The sequence below is a fragment of the Alternaria conjuncta genome, assembly GCF_024043145.1.
Source record: "Alternaria conjuncta strain BMP 0040 chromosome Unknown scaffold_10, whole genome shotgun sequence".
NCBI classification, from domain to species: domain Eukaryota; kingdom Fungi; phylum Ascomycota; class Dothideomycetes; order Pleosporales; family Pleosporaceae; genus Alternaria; species Alternaria conjuncta.
In genome coordinates, this window is record NW_026250099.1 from 1,401,580 (window position 1) to 1,418,857 (window position 17,278).

A 17,278-nucleotide genomic window follows, 5' to 3' on the forward strand; every position below is an offset into this window, starting at 1 on the left:
CTAGCCAGACCTGATAGCGACATCTACAATCCAGAACACTTCTCCATCTTTATCGCGCATTGACAACTGTCCCAATATCGCGGCAGCTATCTGTTCTGATCAAGGACGTTCCCGACTGCGCATCCCCAGAGACCGTGGGTGATGCCGGTAAGCCGCACTCGAGCCAGCCCCCAGCCCCACCCCGTCTATAATCAGGATGAGCTCGTAACTGGCCAGCCCAGCACAACAACGACAGTTCAACGAATGCGCGACTCCATCATGGATAATTGTCGATTGCATATGATATGCATATTCTTATTCTCCAGTGGAGCAGGCCGCGACTCCATTGTCACCGGTCAATATGCAGCTAACCCTCTAGTCCACGTCGTAGTAGGTGCAGCATGCATGCATTGCAGCCTCACCGGTCAACCAGAACGAGTACCTGCACGAAACCCACAGCACGCCGGTCTCGAATCAACCATATCATCACGCTCCTGCATCGACGGAGCTGCCCGTGTCAGTGTTTCAGGACAAAAGCAGTGCGCAAGCTGTATTGCCAGCTCACCAGCTCCCCCGCATTTACCAGGAGCTGCCCTTTGCCCATCCGGCGAGGCTGGTCTTGCTGGCCAACGTGTCTAGCTGGATTTCCGTGTTCGTGTCGACTCACACAGAACAGCGCCAGCGCCAATATTCACCCTCGTCCGAACCCAACCTCATCCCAACCACCCGATCCGATATGCTTCCCCACAGTCCAATACTTTAGTATTTTCTAATGTAGTCCGGTGCAAATGTCAACGTGTCGACCTCGCTTGCTGGGGTCCTGCCCCCGAGGAGTCATAGCGGCCCTGCCCAACTGTGGACTTTTGTGGTCAATCTTCGCCTGCTATGGGTCCGTAGCCGAGTATTGATGGGTACGTCGCTGAGCTGGACAGGGCTACGCTGGTCGCAGGTACTGGCAGAAAAAGTGTAGGTGATTGGGCAATGGCTTCGTCGTCGAGGTAGGTGTTCGGTGGTCGATGCGTGGTGGTTTGTCGCATGTCCGCGTGTTGCGGGAAGCCGTCGTTCGGTGGGTGGTGGTGGGTGAGGCGCAGCACCGCGTTCACAGGGCTGAGCCATCAGATTGTCGTCCAAGGCGTCAAGCCACTGGCTCGATGCATGATCACCGGTCAGAACACCATCGCACCTGATCCTGCGGCTGATGAAGAATCGATAGCAAACACACGAAGCCGGCGCCCTCCGCCACGCATTTGTAACTCGTAAGACGGACGCGCCCATCTTCCCATCGTCGCAAAACGGCAAATGCGACAACAATTCTCAAGACCTCCTCCCTAGGGGCCAAGTCTCGTATTACCGCCTAGTCTCAGGCACCGCCGCCGCGCCAGCGCCAGCCTTATGGCCCCCATCCCATCGCGCCATCGCTTCCTTCCTTCCTCCCGTCGATTGCAAAAATAGCCCCCCGACGTTCATGCGCCGCATGCTGCGCCGCCTCCATGTCTGTTTCGACATCGAACATTTTGCTGAGCCAATCGCAACAGGGTTTTCTGCCAGACATGGGTTCGGTTCCTGAGATGTGCGAAGGCGCCAGGTACGCGTCGCCAGGGACGCTTTATTGGGTTGTGGTCGCTGGGGTGGAATGCGTGGGTGGTATGAGGATGGGGCCGGTGGAGTTGGGGGTTAAGACACGGGAGTGGGTGTGACGACGAAGACATCGATGATGGGTATGATGTGCGCGGTTGCCTTGGATGCTGATGTGGACAGATTGCGAAGCTGTCGTTGGTGTTGATCCGGATGTTGGTAACGTGCGGATGCTACCTTGGGGCAGAAAGCTTTTTGTCCTTGTTCGATCACCATGCGGGTTCGAACGTCTACCATTCCTTACTGCTGTACCTGTCACGTGAGAAGCGCCGCGCTTGATGTAACAGAAGCATGACTGCGCTCAGTGACGGTATAGGCTATGTGAGAAGACCCTGGCGTGCGATGCGCGAAGCTCATACAATCCCACTTGCGGCGCTGCAAACGGCATAGAGGACACCACTGGGTATGCAAGATCAATCAATACCTGCATCTAACGTCCAGCATCCAGCCGGCATGATGGCAAGCTGTGATGCTGTACCCTAACCTAGCACCATGTTGTGTCAGATGCGCTAAGAGATGTTGTCGTTGTAACAAGTGCATGTCTACAAGACGTCCTCACCATGAACGGGCAGAATCCCTTAGACGCGCATTTCCACGTCTTCGATTACGTTTCAACTCGACGATGCGAGAACGAATGTATTGTTTGTACGAATGTGTGTTGTCTAAGTGAGTGTTGGACGCTTCTCTTTGGAGTGCGTATAGCCGAGCGTCTCTTCGTTACGCCATCCCCTGCTTACTCTACAGCGTCCTTCCGCAAGCCCCCCTAATTCTTGGCTTGAACCGCGTTTTCTCTGGCTAATGGTCCTAAGCAGCTTCGTCGACAGTAATAACACCATCATTGTTCGCGTCATGCCTTTGCCAAGTCAACAACACACCCAATAGCAACAAGAAGAATCTCAGCACTTACTCGTTAAACCACTTGACCCAAACCTCACTATCTCCCTTCACCGCCATATACTCCAGATAGCGGTCCAGAGTGATACTGCCCGTACCTTCTGTATCAGCTTCCATGAAAGCCGTCGTGGTAGCGTCCGAACGATCAGCCAGGTCGAATGCCTCGGGAAGGTCCCGTTTCCTGTGACGACAGCCGCCTTTGCAGGCGCAGCAGAATATGTTGCATTTGCCGTATCCGCAGCATGGTGTGCTTCGAGTGCCATCCGCACATCGGACGTCGTCGTCGCCGTTGCAGCACGCGGCGGTGGCCAAGGGGAGGAGAACGGTGAGGCATGCGATCCAGGACAAGGACAACATCGTGACTTGGGGAGTCTAGTTTGTGGTTGGGGTAATGTAGGTATGGTAACGAGGCTTTTGGTGTGCAGAGTGATTCTGTTCTTGGTGGTGGAAATCAAGCTCGACGGCGAAGGAAGAACTTTATAGATCTTCCAAAGTGAGAATTGCCGTCATGTTGTTTTCTTGCTGCGACAGGTCAGTTACTCAGGTAGCCCCACACAACACCTTTTCGTTCAAAGTAAATTGTGTTTAATTTGTTGCTTTGCAGCGACGACCCCAACAGTCAACATGATGGTACTTCATTTAGGCTGAGTTGTGTTTACTTTATGACATTGCAGCGACGACCTCAAGCAGTCAGCGTGATAGTACTTCATCTGCAGTCTTCTATTGGTACCAAATGGGCTGTCGATAGATCTATCCCACTGCTCATTGACCTGCAGTTCTTCTCACATGTCACAGATCTGAAGTTCACTCGTATCATTTGAACAGCCTATGTCGTCACTGAGCGGGATACATTGCTTCTCGGAGGTAATGGAACGTACAGCCCATGCGTTCGGGTGCCGTTGTATACCTGGCAGCTTGCTGAGGAATCGTATTCCTGGTCTCCAGACAGTGAGCTACCACTTCTGCATCGATGCGTTGAGTGCCTTCTGATCTCATTATGGCGACGACGAGTTTGGTAGCTGAGGGGAGGTATTAAATTGGCAATAGTAATATGAAGAGACACAGATTTTAGGCTAAGACAGCTAAGCACTGTGCTCCACCACTAGCGCTGTCTTAGTATTGCGGCACAGTCTGCGGGCGGGCGGGCCTGTCCGCATGTTCTCTAGGGAACTTTCAATTTACATTCAAATCAAATTCCCACAGACAGTCGAAGTTGTATTCATCGGTTATGCTCAAGCATAACATCCAGCGCAGAGGGGCAGGCGCACATCGTAATATCTTCGCAAGGGATGAAGATATTCTGCCGGTGTTGGGGCTTCACCGTTGTTAGCTACCCGAATGGCCTCAGCCACACACATGCAAACGCCGCAGAACCCAGAAATATAGAGCATTGTCAGCTCGCTTCATGCGCGCTGTTCAAAGACTCGCACCAAGCGGTGCTTTCCCGTCAAGCTTGAAGTAACCCGGTTGCAGGTTCTGGAAAACTTGCATCGGGTCATACCTGTGCGATATAGCCCTTAGTCTCGCCATGTTCTCCTCTCCATACCCAGACACCACAGGCTCATATCCGCTGCTGTACGGCATGTAGTAGTACTCGTTATCGACGCCCAGCTCCCTAGCCATACTCTTGGACGTCTCGACATAGGACTGGGCAGCCTCCATCATCGTTGTGTCGTCGCTAGACTCGTTCCACGCCATATACACCAAGACATGGAAGAACGGGCCGTTTTCGGGGTATAATCCGAGGGCGTTACCACCTTTCTTTTGCATTGCTTGTAGCGCTGGCTTAGAGAACGCTTGGAATGCAATGTTCACGGAGACGGCAGGCAGACCGGGTGCCACCTCAAAGAATCTGTCGGTCATCTTTTGAATGAGCTTGGCGCTCATTTTGAATGACGCAGACCACATGGTGGTGCGAAACCCAGATGGCATATCGTCGCTTCGGTGTGGCGTCAGATCTTCGAGGGTACTGTTGCCCGTTTTGTCTTGCATGAATGGGATACCGAGATACTCCCTGGCGATTTCGGGAGGGTTCGAGAGGTCGACTGGGAGGAGGTATTCGAGTTCGGTGAATGCGAGCTGGTAAGTATCGTATGTTGTAAATGACACTACGTGTGCGAGCTTCATATCTTCTTCGGCATTGTTGATGGCGTTCTCAAAAGCAGTGATCAATGCGGGGGTGGTGCTGGGGTCGTGGATACGCATGCCACCCCACATGGGTGGCTGTACAATGGTCTCATAGTAGAAGGTTGTGACAATGCCGAAGTTGTTTCCGCCACCGCGTAGGGCCCAGTAAAGATCGGGGTAGCGATTTGGAGACGCGTTGACGATAACGCCGGACGCGGTAACGACTTCGTATGACGCGACATTGTCGCAGGCAAGACCGTGTTCGTTTGTCAAGTCGCTGATGCCCCCACCTAGAGTCAGACCACCAACACCGACGTGTGCGGCCTAGAAGATGTAAGCGCACTTCATGGAGAGTAGCTTGGCGTCCAAATTGAACGTACTCGGCCACCGACTATCGTCAAGTTGTACGGCGTGAGATACCGGTATGCATCTATCCACCGGTTACCTGGCCCAATAGCAACAGTCTTCTGGTCCGCAGACAGCTTGCGCACGGTGAAGTCCTTCAAGTCAACCATGATACCTCCATGGATACTGGAAGCACCGGGAAACGCGGCATGCCCACCACTCTTTACCGCAAAGGGGCACTGGGTAAGGCGAGATATCAATACCAAGGATGACACTTCAAGAGTGGCCTTGGGAGTAAAGGTGCAATACGGCACAACGGCGGCTTGTTGGTTTGACCAGTATTCGGCATTCTGTCCACGGACAGTCTTGTCTTTACCGAAGACGACTTCGAGCGAGCCACACTGTCGCGGTAATTAGCTCATGCTGCAGAGAGGCACAGCGCAATAACTTACTGCAACGGAGCAGCCGCTTGAAGACGATCGGGTGGCCAAGCCCGCCAATTCAGGCATTGCGGAAACATTGACCCCGTTCTGGATGAGGGCTTTGGTTACATTGAAATCAGGTGCTTCGAATGCGTCTTGAGCCGACACCCTCACGGTGGCTGCAACGGTGCCACATGCTATCGTCGCGATGAGTTTCATGGCCAAGAGATAGGTGGAAAGACTGAGGTGGGATCAAGGACGAGGTTAGCTGGCCCTTTTACGGTCGATATTGACCGCAAATGTACGCTCATGTGCGAGTGAGTAGGCAAAACATCCGCATGCACTGATATTGGACGAACGGCTCCAATGCGAGCTTCCGGTCGTGCATTAGTACGCGTTGAATGAGGTCTCGATCCTACTCATAGGATTGCTTCCCCGGTTCTGGTAGTTTGATAGCCGCTGGCCACGTTCACAGCTACCGCGCGATGACGAAGGTACATCGGTGCCTCCCGCGCGATGAACTACGCTTCTGAAGCATAATGGCGATGGAAGTCCTGTGGAGTAGCCATAAGGAACCATGCAAGTCGAACCGGTGATTGATGTAGAGATGAGTTGAGTGGGGCGCGCGAGCAGACACGGCAGGTGCGACCTCGGATGGGCGCGTCGGCTGAGGCCCGTGCCGCTTTGCCAAGGTGGCCCCGTCCTCGCGCGCATCATTGCAGTTCTCACCCTCCAGGGCTCGATCAAAACATCACTCTTCACGAAGCGCCCGCAAGATACTGGACTGTATGACAAGCATCCGTATCTACAGGGTAGAATAGCAAAGCACATACGGCAGGTCACGGGTCGGGGCTTCGCGCGCACGCGACGGCACTATGCTAGGAATCCTTACCTTCGCGGATGCATTCTTCCGCGGCACCCGCATGTCACATTGTCACGTCTGGACTATGGCTCTGCAATTCCATTGCACATACCGCTCTGGTTGCAGTACTCCCAAAGCTAACAGTACAGCATCCAAAGAGAGTTCTGCAACATTTTTGCATACCTTCAGGATTGCCAACAGCCGATTACTACATCTCTCTGGACATCAGGGACTCACAGCCCTAGCATCTTGCCGTAACGATGCTACTTGTTGGGGAGCCAAGATCATTTTCACCAGAAATGACGAACAGAATGCTTCGTGGTACGGCATATCCAGTAGAGCGCCTTTGATGGACGCGGGCGGTACGGAGCGTTTGTCGACCAATCTTAACAGCAGCACCGACAAGATGTTATCTGGATCACTAATCACATGTCGGAACTTTCGGCCATCAATTGATCTAGCTGCTGCAAGCATACCTAGAGTTGGACACCAAGAAGCCGTACCCAACGTATGAAGATACAGGATCGATCTAGTGTACGAGCAAAATCCACAGCGTGGACGTCGCGTATATGCGTCATAGACATCAGCAACACACGTTAAGATCCAGATCAACATATTCCATCAAATGCCTTCTTTTCGCAGGATGGCGCTACATAGATCAGGCTTACGATGGCCAGAAGTCCAATCTGTACACCTGCTAGCCGAAGGTTCATGTAAAATAAGGCATAAAACGTCGCTTAGCTATCTATATGCACTCTGCCGGGCGTAACAGGGACGCAACATGAACAGCCACACGTAAAGCTTGAACTTCCACAAGTTTGTCGCAGGATGCCGGTTTACTGTGCAATAAGTATGCGACGGCAATGTTCGCGGCTGGATAGGGAGAGTGATGTACATCGACAGCAGGGCGTACAGCGAGATAAGGCATGTAAGCAAGTTGTGACGAAAATGGTACCGTACCACTCGTTCATCTTCCCGCTGAACGTGGGATGCACGAGCAGTGCTGATTTTGGCATGCGAGGGAATAGCAAGCTGTATCCATTCCTGGAGCGACAAGATATGTTAGCGTTCGCTAGGATGTGCTATAAAAGACGGACGGGGAAGCCATGAGGGGAATACACACAGCAACACACTTTCGGTGAATACCAAGCATCGACTTCTTTACCCTACTCAATTTGCGTACACCATGTCTGCCATGGAGGGGACGTCGTCAGACATGGGTGAGAGCACGGATGTCTCCACGCCCATCGACAAACATCCCACATCCAAATTCTTCGCAAGCCCATCGAGGGCCGCAAAGAAGATCCCGTACCATGCCCACACCTTGGTCCTCTTCACGTGCGACAATCTAAAAGACGTGGTACTCCCCCCCGCAGTTTTCGGCGTGCTCGCCACTCTTTCTGGCCCAGCATTGGATTTACCATCCCAAGACGGTCTCGCGGTGTTGCGAAGAGTACCAACAACGTTGACGTGGCTTTGGCTGATGCTGTTGCCATGCTGCCTTCAAAACCAGCGTCATGAATCCTCAGTCCAAGAAGACGCAATCAACAAGCCCTGGCGTCCAATCCCAACAGGAAGGATCAACACAGCGCAGACTACAAACCTGATGATTGCTGCGTACCTGGCACTTGCACTTGTCAGTTACCAGTTCAACGTAGTGCCAATCTATGTCGCATGGGTTGTCTTCAACACCTTGTACCACGATATGGGCGGAAGCGACTACAGCGGCATCTCGCGCAATGCCATCTGTGCTCTTGGCCTCGTCTGCCCTTTCAGCGGCGCTCTAAGCATCGCCCTCGGCCCGGATGCTACGATGAGCTACGCAGCATGGCAATGGATCTTTCTGGTCACACTTGGTATCATCGGCACAACGATTCATGCCCAAGACTTTCGCGACGAAGCCGGCGATCGAGCCCGTGGCCGGCGTACCATTCCGATTGAGTTGGGTAGAAGACGTGCGCTGTGGACTGTTGTGGTGGCCGTCGTTTTCTGGACATTTTATGCCCCGCTGGTCTTCTTGGGTGCTCGCTGGGAGGCGGCGGTGGTTTCTGTCTGTCTTGGTGGGCTTTTGGTGGGTACGGCTATGCGAGCGGTCGGTATACAGGATGGAAGGTTGGATCGACAGATGTACAAGCTGTGGTGTTTTTGGATGTGCTCTTTTGGCGGACTACCGCTCTTGGCTACTGTTTTCCCTCTGCGAACATAGTCAGGGTCTTGCCGGGCGCCGATACGAGGCATCCTCTACTTCGCACGTGCAACACCACCACCGAATGCAATGCTCATCAGAGCGTCGGTCTCGTCTCGAAGCTGTAGTGACGGATCGTCTCTTCATGTTTGCGAAATGCAGTGAATATGAACATCTGCATCGCCTCCAAAGGGCAGGCAGCTGTATCGCGGCAATCTCCAAAGCGAGGCGGGGAAGGGCCGAGTGACCTAAAGCGGCAACGTTATGCGGCTCCGCACCTCCAATCCACAATACCATCAGTATTGCGTGCGGTCGCACCACATATTGGGGCGGTTCTTTCTTGATCGGTTGCGCAGTCCCGTGAGGGGGTGATAGTCTCGATGTGGAACGCAGGACCCGTATATAGTGTGCGCCTAGGTACCTGAGTATCTGCGACTTTGTCACCCTTCAGATAAACTCAAACAACCACCTCTTGTTCCAAGTAAACCATCGATAAATTAGTGTTCATAATGCCGTCCATCCACCCCGCCATCGACAACGGTATCAAGAAGGGCGACCCCAACTTCTCCGGCGGCAAGCTCTACTGCCATTGCCCCACCAAGAAGGTCGAAGTTACCCTCGCTGGTAATGTCGCGCACAACCACGCCTGCGGCTGCTCGAAATGCTGGAAGCCAAAGAACGCGCTCTTCTCCGTCGTTGGCGTCATCTCTAAAGACAACGTCTCCGTCACTGCGAACGGCGACAAGCTGCACATCATCGACGAATCAGCGGCCATCCAGCGCAATGCCTGCAAGCAATGCGGCGTCCACCTCTTCGGTCGCATTGTCGTCGACCATCCATTCAAGGGCCTGGACTTCGTCCACGTTGAACTCAGTGACAAGAAGGGATGGCAAGAGCCGCAGTTCGCCGCCTTCGTCAGCAGCATCATCGAGCAGGGTTTCAATCCGAAGGAGATGGACGCCGTACGCGAGAAGTTCAGGAAGGAGGGTCTGCAGACATATGACGTGCTTAGCCCAGCGTTGATGGATCTCATCGCTACCTACACGGCGCAAAAGAGCGGGAAGCTGTCTTCGAAGTTGTAGGGTTGGGTTGCATGGTTCGGCGTTCCTGGTGTGGTCGGTGGGGATGATGTATTAGTAGATGACGAGGAAGACTTAGAGCGAGGCTTGGTCTCATAGATGTTCAAGAAAATCGTGCACCTAATAAATTTGCGAACGCGGGATGTCTGGTGTAATATTGCATGCGACTGAGCACCCTGATCGCGCGCTAAACCTCTCCATAGCACAAGACACGCATTGCCGATTATGGTCATAAAATCAGGTGAAGACAGTCTAAGTATTCAAGCTTTGAAATGGTAAAAACATTCATTAACTATGGGGTATTTACAAAGCCGCACACTCCTGCTGCGTAAGCGCATTCGCACTAATAAACTCCACCTTCGACTCCCCAACCTCTATATCAAACGTAGGATCAAGGCCCCTCTCACTCAGAACCGTCGTCGCAGTGTAATACACATACTCGGCAGTCTCCTTGCCCGCGGGGCTCATCTCGACAATCGTTGGTGTAAGACGAGGAATAACAAGGCCCTGGACCTTGGTCTTCTTCGACACGTTGAGCTGTGGTGTAGCACCGCTCTGGAGGAGGGCCTTGGAAACGGCTGCGGTGATGGTCATCTTCCACTCTCCTGTTGTGGTGTCCTTGGCTGTGCATGACTGCGCTTCTTGGTAGAGGACGTCGGGGTTGATGGGGTAGCTGCCTGTGCCGCCGTTGTCGTAAGTTTCGTCGTTGACGCGGATCGTGAAGGCGTCGAAGGCATCGGTGGCGTTGAGTGTCTGGATGAATTCGAACCACTGGAATCTCTCGTCTAGGTATCCAGAGGACGTTCCTAACTTGTAGGTAGCGCGGTTAGCGACGATCTCGGCGGGCGTGCTGCCGTTGCGCGAGACTGGGATGAGAGAAGCTGTGAGTGTGTTGCCGTCGCGGCCGGTGACTGGTGTGGTTCGGACACGAAGACGTCCTGTTAACTCGACTGCTCCGTCCTTGAGTTGGTATGATGTGATGTAAGGGCGGATGTCCGCTGGCTCCATGGGCTCCGTTAGTGTGACATCTCCGGGCACGAGGTGAATCAGTTTCTCGAATGCAGCTTCACACTGCGACTTGAAGTAGGCCTTGTCTGCAAGCTTGCGCATAGTCGCGTTGTCGTCGGCAAGGAAGATGCGCTTGTCGGAGTTCAAAGTGTTGTTGGCGTTGACGACCAATGGGTTCGCTGTCGAGTTGTTGAGGTACTCCGTTACCACAGCGTTATCCATCTCTCCGCTGGTAGTATCGAAAGTCGCCTTGTTCTCGGCGGTGACGGGACCGGAGACGATCTCCGGGTGATCGACTGAGTGAACACCTCCAATGCTGTGACCACACGCAATCAAAGTGATCATCTCCTTCTCCGTCAAACTGGCAGTTTCAAATCTCTTCCTTGTGGTGTCAAGGTCGGTGTGCGCTTCCGGTACGCCTTTGATGCCAGCTTCTGCCGCGTCTTTGCGGCCCAGTCGTAGAGGCACGCGCATGTCAGCGCAACGAGCCACAGACATGACCAATGACAAAGCCAAAACGTCGGCTGCGGAGCTCCGGATGTTGACTGAACTGGCCATATCAGATAGGGTGTTGTTCAACGCGGCACCAAGATTTTCTGGTCTGTCGAGTTCGTATTGAATCGAGGCGTCCAAGCCGCCGATCCCCGTTGAGGCATCGTGGGTGACGGCGTCGTGGAAGTTCGTTCGCACCCATTCCGCGGCCTTTTGGATGCCTGGTTGGCGAGCGCCGAATGAGCAGGTCTGGACCTCTGCTGTTGTGTAAGTCTTAAGCGGGATGTACTGAGGGAAACAGGTACGTACGATCTGAGAGTTCTCCGTTCCTGATGTACCCAGATTGCAGATACAGTAGGTCGTCGAGCTGGTCGTACTTGCTGGGCCAGACGTAGGCTTGACAACTCGGGGCAAGCAGCGCGAGGCTGATTAGTTGGTTTCTCCTCATGATTAATGTGTTTGGATGTTCTAACGAAGGACTAAACGAATGTCGAATGATGATGGTGAAGACCGTTGCGCGTAGAAGCGGTATATAAGGCCTCTAGAATGCGCAATGCTATTAAAGGGTATCGGTACGGGGCTTCTTAAACGGCGCATGATCAATGCGCATACGGGAAAGGCTGCCATAGTGCCCGTTGCAGCGACTAAGTTCGTGTTCAGGATACGATGTAGGATGGAGCATGGAAGGTGTGGGGTTGCGGTTACTCTCACCGAAGAGCTAAGGACATCTTCGTCTAGAAAACGATCTTAGACCGATTGTCATCTAATTTTGGCATCACGAACCCCATGCATGATTGGTTTTTTCTTGTAGCCAATTGGTCCTGAAAATCTCCGGGTCGTGCACGCGACAAGCGGTGGTCTGGGTTCGCCTTCTCTCGGCGGAATTGCCGACGGACAGGTACCCAGTAATTTGGCGGAGCTGTCTACGAGTAGACACAGAGCAATCTGTTCAACACCACAACGACGACTGGACGGCGTGGGTGTTCATTGTTGTTCCTTTTCAGTATGTTTGCGACTACGCAAGAATGATCCATCGTGTATTTTGCGATGAAGGTCGTTGAATGGGGTACCGCGCGCGCCTGACTTCCGGAAAGGGGCAACATCCTCAACCGAGGCATGATGGCCAGCAAGGCTATGCATGCGACGTCCCCATTGTTCTCTGCTTTTGCTTATCGTACGAGGAGCGCACTAGTCCGACGTTTTTGGCGAAGACTGTTCGGCGGATATCAGCGTGCATGTGCATTGTTGTTCCTTCCATGTTTGACAGCTTCTGGCAGGTGCGACAACTGACAGCTGAAGCCTGGCATTATGATCCCGTGTATTCGGAAGCACTGGAGTGATAGTGATTCGAAAAGAAGAACTGTCGCTGGTTTGCTAGTCGCCTGCAACGGTAAAAGGATGCCGGTGGTTGAACTCAAGGCACAAGGTTTGATTGAAGCTGGTGGTAGCTCTGAGCGGAAAAACGCCAGGGTTTGGCTTGGCGGAGTAAGCTGAGTAAGCAAATCTCTCCCTCCTCCTCCAGGTCTGTCATCTGCCCATAATGAAGAGACAAGAATGATTGAATAATCGAAACATTGCTATATGTCTGTATTCATTCACAGTCGATTATTTCAACTTCCACTCGATTCCGACGCCTCGTTCTTGCATTGAAGGTGTGAAGCGTGCAAAGAGCTCGCCTGACAGCAAGCCAGATTGGACATCGATGGAACATTCATGATTCACTGTTTAGAGACAAACATCAAACAAGCTTTTCACATATGTACAAGCTATCCGTACAAATGATGTACATCGTCCGACCTGACGTCTCCCCACCAAATCGGACGGGTGTGGAACTCAGCCACCGCTCCTTACAAGATTTACCTTGAGTATATCATATATATTGACCATCAACTGCTACACTGATCACCCGGGACGAATACATGGCATCAGGTACGCAGTATATACCAAGTCCTTCCAGAATAGCGTAAATCGCACGACATCCATTCCCGCGATGCATCTAGGCTATCGCTTTCACCGGTGCGAGCGCGAGGTAAACCGCAGGCGTTTCGATTCGGGTGAAAGTCGAGATGTGAGCTTCTGTGTGGTCACTCCTCATTCGTACCGATGGATGGCGACCTTGTTCAGTCACACATCTCTCCCCGACACGATATAATCCCGCGAGCTCCTATATGATCACAGTCTCTCCACACCAACCGGCGACTCTCTACGACCCAAGCAAGGTATTGCAACCGCAACCAAGACCATCGCAAGACCCTCTCTATCGACATAAACCATGCAGATACCATCCGACGCGCAACGTTCACGGTCTCCGACCCCCGAACCAGTCATCAACGAGGTGATCAACGAGATCTGCAGTCGTTGGAATATACAAGACGTGCAACAAGCACTTCCACATGGCCTCAGCTATAGACACACAGCTGACATCGAGATATGGGGCGAGGAATTCCTGGTACTCCTTCTGGATCTAGCAACGCTTACGGAAGGGAAGCTGGACGAAGTACAGGGAAGGATCCAGAAGCGTATTGATCAAGGACGGAACACAAAGCTCAGTCGCGACACTTGCACTACGCGAGAGGATATACTGGCGCTGATCAAGCTTTATGTGAAGAAGTCCCGTGGAAAGGAAACCGAACAGGACGACACTGACGAAGTTTACATGCCTCCGGTACCGAAGAAAGAACGTCGTTACAATGTTTAGGCCCAGAAGCGAGCCCAATTGGACTGGCATCCTTACCTGTCATGTTGGCTTCGGTCGTTTGGTTGTCATAATTTTCGAGCAGGCGATGGTACGGAATGAGCGTAAGAAAGGCATACTGATGTTTGAAAGATAAAGAGAAGACTGAGATACCCAATAAAGAAAAAAACTGGAAAGCAATGTACTCCTGCCAAGTGATCCTGCAACGTGGCTTGAAGTGACCCAAACTCTGTCCTTAACAAACCAGTAGAGTATCGATATTTGCTTGATTTTGTGTGTCGGCTAGAAAGCAGCACTCCATCAATCGTATTGATGTCATCGCTGTACATAGGAGTGAGGTGAGGCAACCTCCGTAGATTCCCGCTTGACAAGCGTCAGGGTGCCCAGCATGTGTGCCTGTCTATGAGTGATCTGGGAGTATGAAGTTGGATCAGCACGCTGGAGAGTTGTCCGGGACACATAAGTCGCCTGAACGTAAGCTCTGTGACATCGGCTCGTTGTTGCGTGCGCGGAAACGGGTTGCGCGGTCGCCGGACCAAACGCGGTGCGTACCAAGATGCGATCCTCCTAAGTCGATAAGGGCAAAGGTTGGAAAAGTCGAGGTGCAGATGTGGGGTAGTTTTGGAGATCGTGAGCTAGCAGCGCCAAGGACCTCGGCTCAGATCCTCAGAGCCAGCCGCCCCTCAACAATCACAGGCAAGCGGCACACCATCGTCATCGCGTTATAAGCTTCTAGTCCCGCAATGGAGCTCTCTTCATCTCTGTCGACACTGCCACGAGCGCAATGGTGGACCTCACGCAACATCCCGTAAAGGCCATCTATGGGCTCGGCGCCCTGGGCTTCGAGCTCGTGCGCTTCCCTATCATCCTCATCAAGTTCCTCGTTCTCGGTCGCCAGCATCCTAGCTGGACTCTTCGACAGGCTATCACCGTGCATGCCTTCTTCTCTGGTCTATGGCACGTGTCAAAGGTGCAGATTGCCACGCCGCTGCCCCTGACACCGGAACAAGAGAAGGAGCGCTTTGTGGTCATTAAGCCAGCGAAGAATGATGCATACAAGGGGCCATTGAGGAGCAATAAGGATATTGTGCCTGTGGAGATTGGGGCGACGTGGTTTCCTGCGCCGTTGACCACGGGCAGCGATAAGAACACCAAAGTGGTTCTCCATATCCACGGCGGAGCTTTCGTCACGGGTGAGCATACCGTTTCCACTATCCAGGCGCGTCCAAAATTAACAATTTTCTAGGGGATGGACGAACAGCAGCCAGCGGACCCATGGCAAAGAAACTCCTCAAACACACACCAGCCACGCACGTCTTCTGCCCGCAATACCGCCTCTCGACCCTGCCCGTCTCGAAGACGTCGAGCCCGTTCCCTGCCGCCCTCCAAGACAGTCTGACATCATACCTATACCTGCTGAACGACCTCAAGATCTCCCCAAAGAACATCATTCTGTCCGGAGACTCAGCAGGCGGCAACCTCGCCATCGCGCTCCTCCGCTACATCACCGACTACGGCTCCGAACTCGGTCTACCCGCCCCCTCCTCCGCGCTCCTCTGGTCACCGTGGACCAACCCCGCCGACACCTCCGGCTCCTACGTCCACGACAACCGAAACTACGCTACAGACTACATCTCCCCGCCCTTCACGGCATGGGGCACAACCGCGTATGCGGGCGAGGGCGGAGAAAAGGTCCTGTCGCAGCCTTATGTCTCGCAGAAGAACCGGACGTTTAAGACTGAGGTGCCCATGTTTGTGAACACGGGCAGCGGAGAGGTGCTATACTTTGATATCGTGGAGTGGGCGGAGAAGATGAAGGAGGCGGGTAATGATCTTCAATTGGATATTGAGGAGAATGCCCCTCATGATATCCTTCTTCTTGGTCACCTCCTAGGGTTCAACCAGGAGGCTGTGAATATGGCTAAGCGGGCGGGCGAGTGGTTGAGGGGAAGGGTATGAGAAGCAGGGACTATCATACCCCACGGGGATTGCGAGCGGCTCCTCGGATGTACATCCTCTCATACAGTTCATCTAGCTCATGCCTTGTATCATTGGCCAATAATTATCTTTGGGATTCCCTGTTGTCGGCCCAGATGCTGTGCCGCCTTGTCATTACTATTTGCGGGGTGCCTTGCCGTTGTGGTGGCAGGCACACCTGGGCGTCAAGCACCAGCGCTAATGAGCTCTCCAATCGTCACCAGCCAAAATTGCCCCGCTTCACCGGAACGACGCATGAAAGCATCTATCTGCATTTCCAGCCTGCACGCTGCATGTCGGAAGTCCATCGCCGCCCCCTTATCGAATCATGAGTTGCCACAAGATAACACAGCCCCAGCCTGATCATGGCGGAGCCTGGACCGACTGAGCAGGTCCACCACTTCGATCTATGAAGCCAAAGATGGCAGCGTCTCGCTCGGCCACGCCTCTGCGATCCATTCGAAAAATTCTGTATCAGGATGGCAGAAGGTCTGGCTGCCATTGGTCTTGCCGGAAACATCATCCAATTCATCTCTTTCAGCTTTGTTCTCGTGTCGAAGACCAGGGAATTGCATGAGTCCACATCGGGCTTATTGAATGAGAATATCGACCTCAAAATCATCTCCCAGGATATTAGTGCCTTAAGTAATGGTATAACTTCAAGCGCACGCTCGTCCAGACGACTATCCGAGATCGCTCATCATTGCGACACTATTGCGAGAGAACTTCTGGACGCGATTAACAGACTTAACAAGCAGCATGTGCCAGGATCTGGCAAAGTACCAACAAAATGGCAGAGCTTTCGCAAAGCTCTCAAGAGTGTGTGGGGAAAAGCGCACATTGAAGAGTTGACGTTGAGGCTGGCACGGCTCAGAGACCAGGTAAACATGCATCTGGTTTCTAACACGAAGTATTAGCCCTCGCCACTATTCAAGACGATATTTACTAATCACACTCCTAGTGACAATCAATTTCAACTGAAGCAATTGTTGGAAGATTGGAAGGACAAGAATATGCAGGCAGAGTACGAAATCACCGCACAGATTCAGGCCCTCGATCGTCAGCTCCAAGCTACTCAGGCACGCGTTCTAAATCTACAGGGCGATGCCTACTGGAAGAGGCTGCAGAATTGCTTTTCTCAGCTATCTTCGGAGATTCATCAAGTGTCTCAGTCTCATGCGATCATTGCTAGCCTCCGCTACGAGTGCATGCATACGAGACAGAGTGCGATTAGAGATGCTCACAAAAAGACTTTTTCCTGGCTTTACAGCCATGATGACCTAGACAGCCTCGATGATTTGGATGGTCTTGATAACGCGGATAGCCTGGATGCACAATCGGGGACCGGGTTCGCAGAATGGCTGCAAGATGGCAGTGGAATATACTGGATTACAGGAAAGCCAGGTGAGTTGTGGTCGAATATACCTTATGAGACACTAGTCTTACGCCACGCAAGGGTCCGGGAAGTCCACGTTGATGAAATATCTTTTCGAGCATGACGATACCGTCGACAATCTGCGAATTTGGTCCGGAGATGCACCGTTGGTAAGAGCATGCTTCTACTTTTGGCTACCAGGT

The 17,278-nt window shown here is 52.8% G+C and overlaps 5 protein-coding genes across 5 annotated transcripts; 3 read left to right on the forward strand and 2 right to left on the reverse strand.

Moving 5' to 3' along the window:
- Nucleotides 1-3,924: 3,924 nt before the first annotated feature.
- Nucleotides 3,925-5,621, reverse strand: J4E85_007523 (uncharacterized protein; the record flags this gene model as incomplete). The annotated part of the gene is made up of 3 exons (XM_051471755.1): nucleotides 3,925-4,959; nucleotides 5,016-5,381; nucleotides 5,433-5,621. 3 exons carry the CDS (start codon nucleotides 5,619-5,621, stop codon nucleotides 3,925-3,927), a joined length of 1,590 nt encoding a protein of 529 aa, XP_051324829.1.
- Nucleotides 5,622-8,958: 3,337 nt separating this feature from the next.
- On the forward strand, nucleotides 8,959-9,531 carry J4E85_007524 (uncharacterized protein; the record flags this gene model as incomplete). The annotated part of the gene is made up of 1 exon (XM_051471756.1): nucleotides 8,959-9,531. One exon carries the CDS (start codon nucleotides 8,959-8,961, stop codon nucleotides 9,529-9,531), a length of 573 nt encoding a protein of 190 aa, XP_051324830.1.
- Nucleotides 9,532-9,831: 300 nt separating this feature from the next.
- Nucleotides 9,832-11,476, reverse strand: J4E85_007525 (uncharacterized protein; the record flags this gene model as incomplete). The annotated part of the gene is made up of 2 exons (XM_051471757.1): nucleotides 9,832-11,285; nucleotides 11,338-11,476. The coding sequence occupies 2 exons, from the start codon at nucleotides 11,474-11,476 to the stop codon at nucleotides 9,832-9,834; spliced, it is 1,593 nt and encodes a 530-aa protein (XP_051324831.1).
- A 1,824-nt stretch (nucleotides 11,477-13,300) lies between these two features.
- Nucleotides 13,301-13,726, forward strand: J4E85_007526 (uncharacterized protein; the record flags this gene model as incomplete). The annotated part of the gene is made up of 1 exon (XM_051471758.1): nucleotides 13,301-13,726. The coding sequence occupies one exon, from the start codon at nucleotides 13,301-13,303 to the stop codon at nucleotides 13,724-13,726; it is 426 nt and encodes a 141-aa protein (XP_051324832.1).
- A 781-nt stretch (nucleotides 13,727-14,507) lies between these two features.
- J4E85_007527 (uncharacterized protein) lies at nucleotides 14,508-15,682 on the forward strand (the record flags this gene model as incomplete). Its single annotated transcript, XM_051471759.1, has 2 exons — nucleotides 14,508-14,916; nucleotides 14,970-15,682. 2 exons carry the CDS (start codon nucleotides 14,508-14,510, stop codon nucleotides 15,680-15,682), a joined length of 1,122 nt encoding a protein of 373 aa, XP_051324833.1.
- Between the last annotated feature and the right edge of the window lie 1,596 nt (nucleotides 15,683-17,278).